This window comes from Mycena indigotica, assembly GCF_014461135.1.
Source record: "Mycena indigotica strain 171206Taipei chromosome Unknown Mind.scaff0002, whole genome shotgun sequence".
In the NCBI taxonomy this organism is placed as follows: Eukaryota; Fungi; Basidiomycota; class Agaricomycetes; order Agaricales; family Mycenaceae; genus Mycena; species Mycena indigotica.
Window position 1 is genome coordinate 436,015 of NW_023503001.1, and position 13,954 is coordinate 449,968.

General features: G+C 50.8%; 5 protein-coding genes across 5 annotated transcripts; 2 read left to right on the forward strand and 3 right to left on the reverse strand.

Moving 5' to 3' along the window:
- Nucleotides 1–2,675: 2,675 nt before the first annotated feature.
- On the forward strand, nucleotides 2,676–3,868 carry MIND_00181900 (uncharacterized protein; the record flags this gene model as incomplete). The annotated part of the gene is made up of 2 exons (XM_037358733.1): nucleotides 2,676–3,336; nucleotides 3,384–3,868. 2 exons carry the CDS (start codon nucleotides 2,676–2,678, stop codon nucleotides 3,866–3,868), a joined length of 1,146 nt encoding a protein of 381 aa, XP_037223828.1.
- A 1,963-nt stretch (nucleotides 3,869–5,831) lies between these two features.
- Nucleotides 5,832–7,217, reverse strand: MIND_00182000 (uncharacterized protein; the record flags this gene model as incomplete). Its single annotated transcript, XM_037358734.1, has 4 exons — nucleotides 5,832–6,033; nucleotides 6,075–6,249; nucleotides 6,296–7,120; nucleotides 7,166–7,217. The coding sequence occupies 4 exons, from the start codon at nucleotides 7,215–7,217 to the stop codon at nucleotides 5,832–5,834; spliced, it is 1,254 nt and encodes a 417-aa protein (XP_037223829.1).
- Nucleotides 7,218–7,615: 398 nt separating this feature from the next.
- Nucleotides 7,616–8,136, forward strand: MIND_00182100 (uncharacterized protein; the record flags this gene model as incomplete). Its single annotated transcript, XM_037358735.1, has 2 exons — nucleotides 7,616–7,646; nucleotides 7,694–8,136. The coding sequence occupies 2 exons, from the start codon at nucleotides 7,616–7,618 to the stop codon at nucleotides 8,134–8,136; spliced, it is 474 nt and encodes a 157-aa protein (XP_037223830.1).
- A 514-nt stretch (nucleotides 8,137–8,650) lies between these two features.
- Nucleotides 8,651–9,560, reverse strand: MIND_00182200 (Thaumatin-like protein; the record flags this gene model as incomplete). The annotated part of the gene is made up of 7 exons (XM_037358736.1): nucleotides 8,651–8,752; nucleotides 8,806–8,829; nucleotides 8,881–9,002; nucleotides 9,054–9,132; nucleotides 9,185–9,270; nucleotides 9,321–9,393; nucleotides 9,450–9,560. The coding sequence occupies 7 exons, from the start codon at nucleotides 9,558–9,560 to the stop codon at nucleotides 8,651–8,653; spliced, it is 597 nt and encodes a 198-aa protein (XP_037223831.1).
- A 667-nt stretch (nucleotides 9,561–10,227) lies between these two features.
- Nucleotides 10,228–11,135, reverse strand: MIND_00182300 (uncharacterized protein; the record flags this gene model as incomplete). The annotated part of the gene is made up of 3 exons (XM_037358737.1): nucleotides 10,228–10,580; nucleotides 10,631–10,957; nucleotides 11,009–11,135. 3 exons carry the CDS (start codon nucleotides 11,133–11,135, stop codon nucleotides 10,228–10,230), a joined length of 807 nt encoding a protein of 268 aa, XP_037223832.1.
- Nucleotides 11,136–13,954: the final 2,819 nt, after the last annotated feature.

The following is a 13,954-nucleotide window of genomic DNA, read 5'->3' on the forward strand; positions in this document are numbered from 1 at the left end:
TGTTTTGTTAGATTGATGATGTCAGGTGAGAATGCCTAAAATATGACAAATTTCCGCCAGCTCTTTCTGAACGTATCAGATGAACCTCCTGTTCCAATCACCACCACTGTCTAGCAGTTGCAGTCATACTCAGAGTAACAATCACTCTTGGTGTAGCAACAGCATAGTATATAGTCAACTATCTAGAGCAGGTGCACCCTTATATCTAGTCTGTAGAAATTAATTTTGGAAATTCCCTGGCTTTTAATTCCTGTAATCAGACATATGGAGGATAAATTACTGTCTCTACTGACATAAGACTTGGCTTGATTGCAATATATAATATGAAAGTTGTAGTTGTGGCAGAAGATTTTGCAGCCAATTACTTTGAAGTTGTTCTGCATATTGAAAACCTGCAACTAACAAATTCAAAGTTGTAGTTGCTCTGGAAAGAAGTTGCTATATGAAAAGTTGAGATTGTAGTTGAGAAAATGAAAGATGTTGTTGTAAATTACAAGTTGTATTAATCCCTCTGGCAGTTGTTTTAGCTGGAAACACCTTGCCTGGAGTTGTCCCTAAAAAGTCTGAAAAAAAGAGTTGAAAGTTGTGAAAAACTTTTGATACAGTATACCGCCCATACTGGGCATCCCAAACATGTGGCGTATCGTCGGATCGGATATTCTCAGAGCTTAAACTAGACAGATACTTGTTGGATACTTGCCAAATACATGTTTTTGGCCTTTAAAAGACTAGATATGTCCAAGTAGCATTGCTGGGCACTTTTGAAGGAATTGCTTAGATATTTAATCATGATCGGTGTATGAACCTAACATCCCGGAATATATTCTCAGTGTTTTTAGATGTCTCTTGAAGCTCTCAAAATGAGAATGGTACTACAATATTTTTAGGAGTCAATTCGTTACAGTAATTACATCAGGCGATCAATTGAGATGTAACTAATATACATTTTGCTATATAATATTGGCTCTCCTACATCAAAGGAGGGAACATGGTCATGTGGAAAGAGAATGTTTCCCAAGCTATGAAGCTCTGCACCGCCAAAGCCTACACTATGTACGAAGGTTTCGAAAAGGCCTTTATGGCGGCCTTCCGAGGAGAGGCCCATGTCCAAACCAAGGACATGACCCAAACCGCGACACCTCCCTGGGCTGTTTCAGTGTTTCAGGCCTAAACTCTTACAGAACTGGTCAGTACTGCTGATATAGAAGGTACATGGTGGTGTTAGCCCTGATTTTTGATATATATAGCATGATACCTTGTGACATATTCAGCGTGGGGTCCAGGGCGAAGCCCTGGTCGGGGTCTGGGGTGGAAAACCCCAGCCGTCGCGGGCCCGGGCCGGCCGGCGCCGCAAGCCAGTGTGGCAAGGGTTGTTTGAGCCCGGGAATGGCAGAAAAGGGCAAGGCCCTGGTCGGGGTCCGGGGTGGAAAACCCCGGCCGCCGCGGCCGGGCGCCGCAACCGGTATACTGTACTATTTCATTCAATTCTGCGGGCCTGTGACCTGTGACACATGTGGCAGAAATGTGCAATTCAGCCAAAGGCTGAATTTGGTGTGACCTCCTGCCTTATATAGAAGTTTTGCGCGCCGTAGGTGCGAAAATTTTCAGAAATTACCATTTTGGGACGGTTTAGGACCGAAGAAACTTGCTGTGACCTGTGACAGGCAGAAAATTTTCGGCCAAAAAAGTCAATGTGACCGTGACAGGACTAATTGATTGAACGCAAAACTTCTATATAAGGCAGGAGGTCACACCAAATTCAGCCTTTGGCTGAATTGCACATTTCTGCCACATGTGTCACAGGTCACAGGCCCGCAGAATTGAATGAAATAGTACAGTACCCGCGACGATCCCGTTGATCAGTGAGACTCGTGAATGTGTCAAATTTGACTGCTGCAGTCAAATTTGACACATTTAATGATCCCACTGATGGGACATGAATCAGTGGGACTGGGCAGCATCAGTGGGATTGGGCCAGTCCCAGTCCCACTGATTTCGTATACACTCCTCCCCCTTTGGCCACCTTGATATCAGGCCTCCAGGTTTGCCCTTACACCTGGAGTTTTATTTGTTATCAACTTATCTTTCCAAGTTGTGAATATATACAGTATATCATTTTTGTCCATTTTTTCTCTAGTCTTGGTACACAGCCTCTCACCACACCCGAAAAGGGACACCCATCGTGTCCCTTTTACGGTGTCATCAGAGGCTGTGCCAGTGTACCGAGACTGTTTTTTCTCTTGAATATATCCTATTTCTTTTTTGGCAGAAACCCCAGTGTGTGTCTAGCTGAGATGTGAATTATCATTCATTTTGGGCAAGCAATACTCAAGCGCTGTGGAATGAGATTTTAAATCACAATATCCTTGGATGTCGGCGCCTGTTGCCAAGCGCGTATAAGATATCGTCGGATCAATGTGACGTACGTGACTAGTAATTTCTTCCTTGTCGTCAACAGCCACCATCGCAATCACTGCTCATGCCGTCTGGCGAGTGTTTCATGACATCCCTCTCTCCCACTCATTGTATGGGGCCCCCTCACAGACGCTTTGCCGCCAGAGCTGCTGGAGCACATCATCAGCTTCATCAACAGCAAGCATACACTTAAGTCCTGCTCCCTCGCTTCCCGCGTCTTCAGCGCGTCGGCTCAACGGCGGCTCTTCGTCTCCTTCACCATGGTCAAGCCATCGAAGGTGTGGCGGGAGGCTACGCCACTCGAACAACTGGATCGGCTGCTCTCAACGTGTCCCCATATCGCGCCAGCAGTTCGTCGCCTGACCATTTCCTGTCGACTGGATGGGGAATGGGTTGCCCAGCCGCTGGCAGCGAAGGTCATTCGTCGCTTTACCGCCCTCGACAGCTTGGTGGTCAACTGCCACATTCACGGCGACACGAGTCGCACATGGGAAAGCTTCCATGGAGACACGATGGAAGCGCTCGCGAGGATAGTTGCCCTGCCCTCAATCCGGTCGTTGACCATCCGCTCCACCGGTCTTCAGGCACTCCTCGCGTTAATCAAGCCGCCAAGCCCCACCCCACATCCGCTGCGCGTCCGCCATCTGGTACTCCGCGATACCAACTTCGACCGCGAGGCTGACAACTTCATTATGGACGACTTCCCGAAACTACGACTGGATTCCCTGGAGTGTGATCCTCTTCACGAGCCCGACGGCCCTTTCTTTGAGCGAATCATCGACATTCCGGCGCTCAAGCACGTCCATTTCACCTTTCAGTATTCTGTGTACGACGCCTATGAAGCTCAGGAGCTGATCCTCCAACACGCCCTTGACCTTGAGCATCTGAAGATTACTCTCATCACATTTGACGACTATAACGGTATGTATTCGCCAGTCTTCGCTTCTGCCCCGGCTCATTGCTGCAAGACGTGCCCCTTCTCGCGCTCGGACACCTTCATGAGCTGCACACACTCGAGCTGGATCTCAAAATGGAGGCTAGCTCCATCTACGCCGGCGCCCACAACGTCGTCCTGATGCTCCTTGAGTGCATTCCCCTCGCGGGCGACAAGCCGCCATCCATCGCACATGTCATCATCGGTATCTCCGCCCTCAAGCGCGGCAGCAGCGACGGGCATTCCCGAATCGTTGCTTCACTCGAAGAATTTCTCGACCAGCTCGTCTCTCATTTCCCGCCTTGGGCGGACCACCACTTCACGCCGGCTTTAATGGTCCGCCTCAGCTTCGAATCCGACTATGGCGAAGATGTCGAGATTGGAGTTAAGGCTGCGGTACGGAGCAAGTTGGGCGCGTTCAAGGGGCTGGAAGTCGGAGTAGAGCTTATTCGCAACACCGGTAATTCAAACGAAGAGGACGAACTGGTGTCCTATGCTCAGCTTCCAAGACGTTGCTGATTGCTACACTGCTGCGGCTGTACTAGTAGTTCAACATGTCGTACCTATGCTAAGTATTTCCCCACTACACACTTTGTTCCCAAAACCTGTGAGCTTCTGCTCGAACCTCCTTCAGCCTCCGGGCATCTAGGGCTGCTGGAGTTTCCGCTCTCGTGTCACCAGACTCACCACCGATGGTCTGAGCATGCACACTGGCATCACCTTCCTTGATTTCTTGATGCAGAATTTCGCCACCACCACTCCTTCTCATGCTAACCAGGAACGACGCCCCGTGGAACCAGACATTCCGCAAGTTCGGATACCGGGAAAAGACCGCATCCCGTGCGGCGTCCAGCGCGATCTTTTCCTGCGATGAGTGTTCTACCGCAGAACGACTCAGCACGTGTATTTCCCACTTAAGAACGAATGTCTGGATTGTGGGGGGAAGGAGCGCAGAGGATCCCAGCGCGCTGAGGAATCGTGTCGCCTAAACGCCGTTGATTATCAGTAGTATGATCAACCGGGGAAGGTGAACGGCGTACAACAGTGACATTCGTTCTCTGTTCAAACTTGACATACTCCAAAAAGGCGAGGCGCAGACGGGTGAGAGCTGGGAAAGACACGACGATGGGCGGCAGCAGCTCATCTGCAAGCCAATTGTTGCCCGCCAAATCGAGGTCGATTGTCGCTATTCCCGGGAACACAGAACCGTTCAATGTCAAAGCGAGCCCCGCAGCATTGCCCGAGAAGTTGAGCGTCAAAGTCGTGAGCTTGGCGGCATGGGGAATGAGGAAAATAGCGATCGGCAGCGGACTCGATAGTTCTGTTAGCGAGGGAAGATAGTCCTTCATCGAATCCTTCAACAGAGCCAGGTCCTCCGTCGCAAGCAGAAGAGTCGGTAGAGAGAGGCGCGTCACTTGCCGGAAGCGTGGCAGCAGCCTTGCCACTGCCGAGATTGGGATCCGCAGTCCTTCATCCAACGCGAGTATTTCGAGCTGTGTGACATGCGGGTAGTTCACAGCCATGACAGGACTCTCATTTAACAGATCGAGGTCGTACTCCAAGCGAAGGGAAGTCAAATAGACGGGATTGAGGAAGTTCTTCCAGACGACAAGGAGGTCTTGATCATCGGCCATATCGTCGAGGAAGGAGAAATGGGTTATTTGCGCGGCTCCTTGGATGGAGGTGAAGGTTTCGATCGGGCCAGTGGGTAGTATATTGCGCACAGACAGTTCGCGAAGTGCAGGAGTTCCATCAATGATTTTGGCCAACACGGAGGCATTAACCAGGATGCCGTCCAACGACAATGCCACAAGATGAGTGAAAAGGTGGATGTTATCGAGCAGGGGCTCAAAGATGTCCATCACCTCGTTACCCTCGGCGCCGTCTTCTTCCTTCCTTTGAAACGGGAAAACGCGACAGACTACAGTTGCGAATAAGCGGTGCCCAGTGCCATTTTCCCCCGCAAATATGCTCCTTGTTTGGGAGTAGGCCAGAAGGACCCGACGTTTCGTTGTATGGAGCGTTTGCCGAAGGCCGGGAAAGCGAAGTCGGCAAAGAGCAGCGGATGTGTCAGGCGGGACAGTGCGCGGTTCGTCGAATGCGTGGTGGGAAGGTCGGTACGCGGGAGGTTCTTCAGGACCTCCAGCCAGAGCTCTGGTGGCATAGACTGGGGGGCCATGGAGGGAGAAGACAACCACAAGTATTTGTGACCGAGCAGGTGATATATCCCATCATCATGTCATGTGCTCCCCATCACGCCGGATCTGAAAAAATGGGGTCCAAAAAAAAAGAAGATACTTCCTGGCACCTGCAATTATCATGTGCAGTGCTATGCCTAGTTTGGTCAAAACCATTCTTGAGGAGTCAGATTCAAGGCTTGTGGGACTCGGAGACGTCGGGCCGACATCTTTCATAAGCCCTGTTGAATATCTGCTAAAAGACATTTCCATTCCCAGTCTGGTGTGTGGTCCATTGTTCCGACCTAATACTGCACAAGTTCGACCTCCGTGTGCAAGCCCAAACTCCCAACAAGTTCAAACACATCGTTCTCGACGCCGGCGCCCATCTCGTCGATGGCGAAATAGAAATCTTCGGTCACCAGCCGGATGGTCAGCTGCGGGGTAAATGCGCCCTCAACCCATGAGCGGAATACGGGAACCAACGGCGAGAGTGTGCTCATGAGACTGCCAGGGAGGCTCGGATACTGGATGTCAGTGTCGCCGACGAAAATCTCGAGAGTGAATCGGGCGAGTGGGCATTTGGCGAGGGGGGCGCGACCAGACGGGACACCCATTGACCAGGGCGATAGTTGTCTGGTTTGAGCTCGGAGAGGAGTTCGAATTTGATTGTGAGTGTGTCCAGGTGGAGCATATGACTCAGCGATAGCTCGCTGGTGTCCGCTGACAAAAGCTTAAGTGTTGTCTTCGCATCGAAAGCGGTACGGACTTAACTCATGCTCTAGAACGATGGTCAAGCTCTTCAAATTTCGTGCTGGACGGACGAAGGCTGCTTGTGCTACTTCTTCGCAGTCTTTGGTCTGGATAGTGAACTCCATGTGCTGCAAGACGCAGACGTCCACCAGTTTGCCGAGGGATTTGACGAATGCGGATTCTTCGGTTTGGAGAAGAAGTGAATCTCGAAGGAGTAGTTTGTCGGATTGCTCTTGAGGGGTTGGATCAAGTTCGTCTATGAGCTCGCTTGGTCCGAAGCCGACGGCACACAGCGAGAGGCTGCTGAGATGTGTTTTGTGTGGCAGTAAAAAAGCGTTGCGTAGCTCGCGATGACTCCCAAAGTAAACACTGCGAAAGCTCATCGATACTACGGTAGGCTGCGAAAAAGCTCGAGTTAGCGCCGACTTGGCCGAGGGCGACAGTTTCCACCAGGGGAGTGCAGTCACACCAGGACTGCCGCTAGATTCGAGGACGAGCTCGGTGAGATGTTCGAAGCGGTCGAGGACCCGGGAGAACGGCTCATAGGTCATCCAGTCAGGTGCATTATATCGGTGACCCTCCCATGGGCAGGCGATCGTGAGCCTACGCACATTGCGGCTTATATGCGGCGAGCCTGCTTGTAGGCTGTCGAAAGCAGCGAGACCCAGGCGGTATTGGGGGGCGGTGGTGGTGGGAGAAAGTCTGAACGACTCGAACAAACGCTTTTGAGCGGGGGAGCAAAAGCGCCGTGAAACAAGGGAGCAAGCCTTGAGGGACTGCCGGTCATTGACACCGGAAACGATGATGTCGATGAGTTCTTGGGGGATGACGGCACTATCGTCTGTTGGAGGTCAGCGGAGACAGTGAGGGACCGTCGAAATGATACCGGACGCAGCGGTGGAAGAGGGGAGCCCGTCGTCGCCGCTCGAGACAAGCATGATGTCGCCCAAAACGGCAATCACCTTTCCCCCCTTACCACCATGTCGGGTACCCTCCCGTCGCTACCCACCCTCTCCAATCCTCTTCTACGGCTGGAAGCGTCTTGCAGGAGGCCTTCGGCACTCTCCACACTGTTTTTCGTAGTTGAAGACGACCCAGCAGAAGCCACGTAGACCTGCGCTTTTCTCGGGGGGGACACCAGGCAACGTCGAAGAGGGGAGGTTGTAGGCATGGTACAAGGTATGTGGGCTGGTTTGCCGCTTATTCCGCGCGCAGCTAATGACGGTGCTTGTAGCTAGACCGAGGCTGCATACTCCTACTTGCTCTGATGTGGCATGACCGCTGGGCTTTTTCAGCGGTGACAATCTACCGAGGAGCCTTGGGACGGCGCTGGTGAATGGATACAACTGTCTTGCATCGGACAACCAGTATGTGGCAGTCGCAACAGCTCTCTCTCTTGCTCACGATGCTATAGGGCCTCAGTTTTTGCTCTCGCGCATGCCCTTCCTTCGCAGCCCCTGCTTCCTTCTTCTCCACTTTTCCAGCTCCCTGCGGCCACCTTCGGCCTTTTCGATCACGGCTCAAGTACCACTGTTGGTGTCCGAGGGAGAAAACGGTTATGCGAGACTGGATGGCCATCTCTGGTGTCACGGTGTGCGCAAACGCGTCCATACTCGTTTCCTTCCAAAGCGACAGTATCTTGGGCAACACGCGTACTCTCTCGCTCAGGCATCAGGCATCATGTATGCCGCTACAAATCATCTCTCGCTCGTTACCTTTCCTCGGTCTACAACCCCATATCATACTTCATATTTCCTTTCCCCTCCAGACAGCCACTTTTTGGCCGCTCGCGTCTTCACCGTTCTGCTTTCCCTCCACTCCACACTGTCTATATTTCAATCTTGCGTATGCTATTGATTCCCAGTCCACATATCCCATTTTCTACTTTTACTATCGTAGTAATGCTTCCATAATCCATTCACTATGGCGGTACTCGGCCAGTATCAAACAGCTACTGCTTCTCCGCACCAGTTAGTACGTATACCTCGACATGAACAACAATGTGGGCATGAAACAGCGGTCTACCCACCAGGGGAAGACGGGCACAAGCTGCCTCGCAACGTGCGGCAACGTGGGAGCTCGGGGGATCCGGTAGGCACAGCGAGTGCGAGGCCAATGATAAGTTGATAATGCGTCGAACAGGGCTTGGAATATGGATGCAAAACCATCTCCGCACTAACGACGGAAATTGACACAACTTGAATAAACAACCAAGGGACCGTGTGCTCAAGTGCTGCCTATCTATTGTATGGATGGGTCACTAAACAGGTTCCCACTGGCACCAAGTACTTATTTAGTTATGTGTAAACATTCTTGACTGAGTCTACTCTTCAGTGTCTTCATGGGCAAAATGTAACTGAAATGATCGTGATCAGCTCTGCAGGCCAACGGGCATAAATAACTCACCGGTGAACGCAATCCCGCCAGCGCCACACGCATGAACGGGCGAGTCATTGCCACAGCCGCTGAGATCCTAGAAAAAAGCACGATGAGCTTGCGAGCAACATGAGACAATTCAGCGCGTACGCCGATGGGGTACGCGTTGCGGCACTAATGTTTGACTTCAGGATAACTCGAGACTCAAGGGTAGGAAAGACGTACACCGCAGTTCGCGTTGGTGCACGTAACGGTGTCGCAGCCCGAAGCGGCGATCTGCATGGAGTCGGTGAAGCCCTGGATATTGCTGATGTCGTAGCTCTGCGGGGTGAAGAAGTCGCCCGAGTCTGGGAAGAGAATTGTTAGCACGAGCAATCATGGCAGCAGAGGCGACACACCGAGATTAAACTCGCCCATCGTGCAGCTCTCGCCCTTGGGTCCGCATTGGGGGTGGGAGGCGAATACACGGCCGACCCACTAGGATGATTAAGTGAGTCGTTTTCTAGTGAAAGATGAGGAGCAGCCATACCCGAGCATTAACGGTGACAGTTTTGCTCTGCCCCGGCCCAAGCTGGCCGGGCTGTGGACCAGAGAAGGGCACGGCATCAGCACATCCTGAGGTCCAATATGACATTAGTGTTCAACAGAGAAAGATGGATACATACGCGGGCTGTAGCCGCAGCGCGTGTCGGTAATAACAGGAGTGACGGGCGCGCCACATTTGTTGACGAAGGTAAACTTGCATGGAACAGCATGAGTACTAGTAAGCAAAGAATACCGGCAACGACACGCACGGGGTGGCTTCCTGCCTGTCGGCGCGAGTTACTCCACGAGCGCGGCCTGTCTTCTGCAACGGCGCTCGCCACCAGGGCGAAGACAACGAGGAGTGACTTGGCAGCGTACATCGTGGGTGGGGGTAACTGGTGAGGAAGCAGGAAAGGGAGAAGGTGGTTCAAAGGGGTACAGGGCTAGCCTGGAGACTAAGAGCGGGCTCATATATGAGTGGACATCAGGCTCGCTTCCCGTAGTTTCAGCGCCGCGTTTCATCGCCCGATCTATTCGCCGTTGCTAGGGCGGGAGTCGATCGGAACAATGGTCCGTACACCTGAGATGTAAACCTGGAAGATGGAGGCGGTCTTGCCTGAGTTTGACCGACCTCTCATGACAGTTAAGGAGAAGAAGTGGAAAGTGGTGTGACGGCTGCTGTCAAATGAGTTGATCCTACTACCCGATCGGTGCCGTGCTTAGTCATGCCCTTCGTCTCAGGAAGACGATGTCGACGCCCATGCAACGCCGCCGAAACTCTGGCCGGAATGACCCCGTCTTAGAGTGTACTATGGGCGCATTGAAAGGACAGTTGAGCGGACTCTATACATACCAGTGGGCGGATGACTTCGGAAGGCCTGAAGTCATGTCATCAGCATTTGCAGAGGCTAAGTACTTATTCGGCGTGGGGTAGACTCAAATACTGAGAACATTCTCGATTGAATATAATCTATAGGAATTACGGTTGCCCATTGCAACAACAAAATATCTTTACTTTTGACGATAAATTAGCCAAAAGAAAACACGTCACGCTGTTTTGGCATGCAGACCACCATATACTGGCCGCTGCATCTTCCACACCGTCACGTTATTCAGCCCCGCGCGCGCAAGGGGCATCTGCCGGCTGCCGACGACGCGGAAGCCGTGGCGCTCGTACAGCGCTATCGCGGGTGGCTGCAGCGCGCTTGTCTCGAGCTCAAGCGTAGTCAGCGGGGCGGCATATGGGCATCCAAGCTTCAAGTTGTCGCTCAGTGTGGGTTGTGCTTGCGCGTGCGCGACAATGGCATCGATTATGTTCGACGCAATGCCCTTGCGGCGGTGGTACGGCGACACGATGAGCCTGCGGAGGTGGCCGATGGTGGGTCGGGAAGGCAAATGTTCTGAGGCATCAGTTAGCTTGCAGCCCCACGGTGCACAAACTACCACTCACCCATCCCGAAATACCCCACGACCTCCTCGCCGATCACCGCCACCCAAAACCCCGCCCTACTCCCGGGAACGGGCTGCTGGTAGTACGCCGGGATGTCGCGCAGGTCGTCCTCCGCTGCCCTCGTGCAGAAGTCCTCGAAGGCCTGCGCCGCGCCGCGCCGGAGATGGACCAACACCCCGAGTGCGAGGAGCTCTAAACACAACGCGAGCACGGCCTGCGTTTGGCCGAAGATGGAGAGGGCGGTGCTGGCGAGGATCAGCGCGTAGCAGGCGAAAGCAGCGGGGGTCCAGAGCGCGCGACGGACGGCGGTTTCACCGGGGGATCCCGCTGCAGTGGCCGTTTAGAACTGCAACATGATGGCAGATGGTAATGACTCACGGCCAACAGCGAACCCGACTCGCAGCAGGGCGAAGACCTGGTCGTGGTCCTGGGGGCGGTATTGCCGGACGACGACCTCGCCCTTAAGCGAACTCGGAGGCTTGCTGGGCTGTGGCTGCATAACCATGTCGACTGAGGAAAGGAAGGGTGTGAAGGTTGCGAGTAAAGCATGGTGAGCGTACTGTATCTTATACCCGTTCACACCGCCTTCCTTCATAATTAACCTTTGCCGGTTGTTTGGCGGCCACGTAGCACCCTATGGCGAAGCGTACAACGCCCGCAGGACGCGGAGACCGCTACCGCGGGGCTGCCAACAGCACCGCAGTCTGTGCGCCGCGCGTTTCAGCGCGGACCGGAAGGCCGGTGCTGTGCGAATAGGCAATTGCTGTTAAACGGGGCAGTGCGAGGGTCTCTGGATCCAGGGCTCAGTGCTCACAGAACCATGACGAGCGAGAGAAGAAGAGCCATGGCGGCGGAAGTATGTCTGCAAACAACTCGACATGACAGTCGAAGGCAAAGAGATAAATGCCACGTGGTGGGGCTGTGCATTCGGATCAGACAATCTACGTATCACGTGGTCTATCCTTATCCTTGACTTATCCACGAACTCTTACCACCTAGACCTCTATTAGTTGTTAGGTTGAACAGCATCATTTCCCTTTTTGAGCCTCCTACCATTCTTTTGAACTCAGTTCCGGTTGCAATCTGTAGCAATCATTCCAGGGTTTCTGTCAAAAAATGGGCCCTGAAGTAGGATTTATTTCTGATAAATGGAGGATATGTTATTAACTTGGAAAGATAACAAATACTAGTAAAACTCCAGGACAGTAGACTGCATTTCTAAAAAATGGTAATAAGTCATCAGATTGGACCTAACTTCAAACCAAAAACCAATATTAGCTGACAATCCTATAGTCATGATTGGTAGTACAAAAGATATAGAATAGGACTTGGCTTTTAAAGATTTTGAAGGTTATCAAACAGTTTGATAAAAATGGCCTCTGAAACCCTGTTTATAAATTGGTTTTTAAGTTTTATAAACCAACTGAGCTGATATGACCAGTGACAAGACGATATCAGAACTGTGTGAATAACAACAGGACTGCATTGAGTATATACCTGACAAGACGATATCTACATAGAGTCATAAGCATATATAAGATAGAGGAAAGCATGTGTCAGGGGAACCCCCGCTTCGGCCTCTTTCGGACCCTCCGAACGCATCCGAGGCGCATCCGACCGGCGCCCCCTCGGACGCTCCGACCCACCCCGACCATCGTCCACGGCCTCCTTCGCCCGCACAATCACCGATCCGTCAAGACCCTCCCAACAATCACCTTGGGACAGAGCCCGCGACGCCGCTCAGGCCTTCTGCACTCTACGTTGGCAGCTATGGACGACCAGTATATAGTTGGCGCCCTAGCAGGCGGACCCTTAGAGTTTCTTCTCTTTGGATCCTCCCCTGCTAGGTCGGTCCCTCCGTGTATTTCCATAGCTCTTATTCACGCTTTGGATCCTCCCCTGCTAGGCTTTCGTCGGAGTCTCCAGGGTTGCCCTTACAGCCGTTTCCAAACTGCTGCAAGCTTTGCTCTGAGTGTAACACCTATGCTGATTTGATAAAAGGTTGATAAGTCACGGGGTTGGATCCTAGGACCTTGATCTCAAGCCTCTGGGGTTGTCCTTACAGAAGATACAATTGAAATTGATCAAAATGCTGCAATTGTCAGTAGTAGTACTACTGTAGTATTTTACTCAGTTCGGATGTCACGCGTCACACTTGCTATAAAATTCGAATTTTTTTTCGCATGTCACACTGTTTTGCTCAAATTTGTGTCCCAAAAAGGTAATTTATGACGTTTCCGGGCGCCTCCGGCGCCAAGAACTTCCCAATTAGGCAATAATTCGAATTCAAATTTTCGTATCAAATGTCACGCCATTTTTGGCATTCGAATTGAGTAAAATACTACAGTACAGTACAACCCCACACTTTGGAAGTTATAAAAATCATAATATAGATGACTAGAAATATATTATACAAGTCGTGCTGGCCAAATATGATTATATTATTTTATAGGCATCATATATTATAATCATATCATCCAACACAATAATATATTTGTAGTATAATATCAAAAATATGAATATGTTTATGAATATATTCAATTATGATCCAGCATGCATATCTCTTGATATATTTGACATCTTTACTGCTAGAAAAGAAATTAAAAACATAAGATATAGGCTGGATAGTGATCACTCCTGACACTTGTTGCTACTGTATGAATCACCATATATAATAGATAATATATGACATTTATCAGAAGTAGGGCTAATTCAGACTAAGGGTTAGTACTATGACTGAGTACATGGACTGAGAAAATAGCTGTGATCATCCACACTTTACTATAGTTAAATATTCTGTGCATACTGTAGCATTTTATTCAATTTGGCGGTCACGCGTCACACCGGCCTTAAAAGGCCGAAATTTTTTCGGCGGTCACACTCGACAGCCCAGATGCCGAATTCCCTCGGCTGATTTACTATTTTTGGGTGGCGCGGCCCTGCGGGCCGCGCCGTAATCTGCCCAAAATTTTCGGCGGTCACACTTGAAGCCGCCGGACGCCGAAAATTTCATTTCGGCGCCGATGTCACACCAATTTCGAGCGCCGAATTGAATAAAATGCTACAGTAATATAGTATAGTCAGAATATAATATAATATATTCAAACATAAACATATTCAAGTGATCTATCAAGGGCATAACATATTCATAATACTCTGAATATATTCAATATTTAATCAACCATAATATCATTCTGGCCAGCACTATATACAAGCTTTAATAAATCTACGCACCCAAGCTGTATCAGGCCTTGGTTAGAATTTAGATTGAAAATGAGCCTTAATCTGACTCTAACTATATGACCAACCAAACAAAGAAAATCA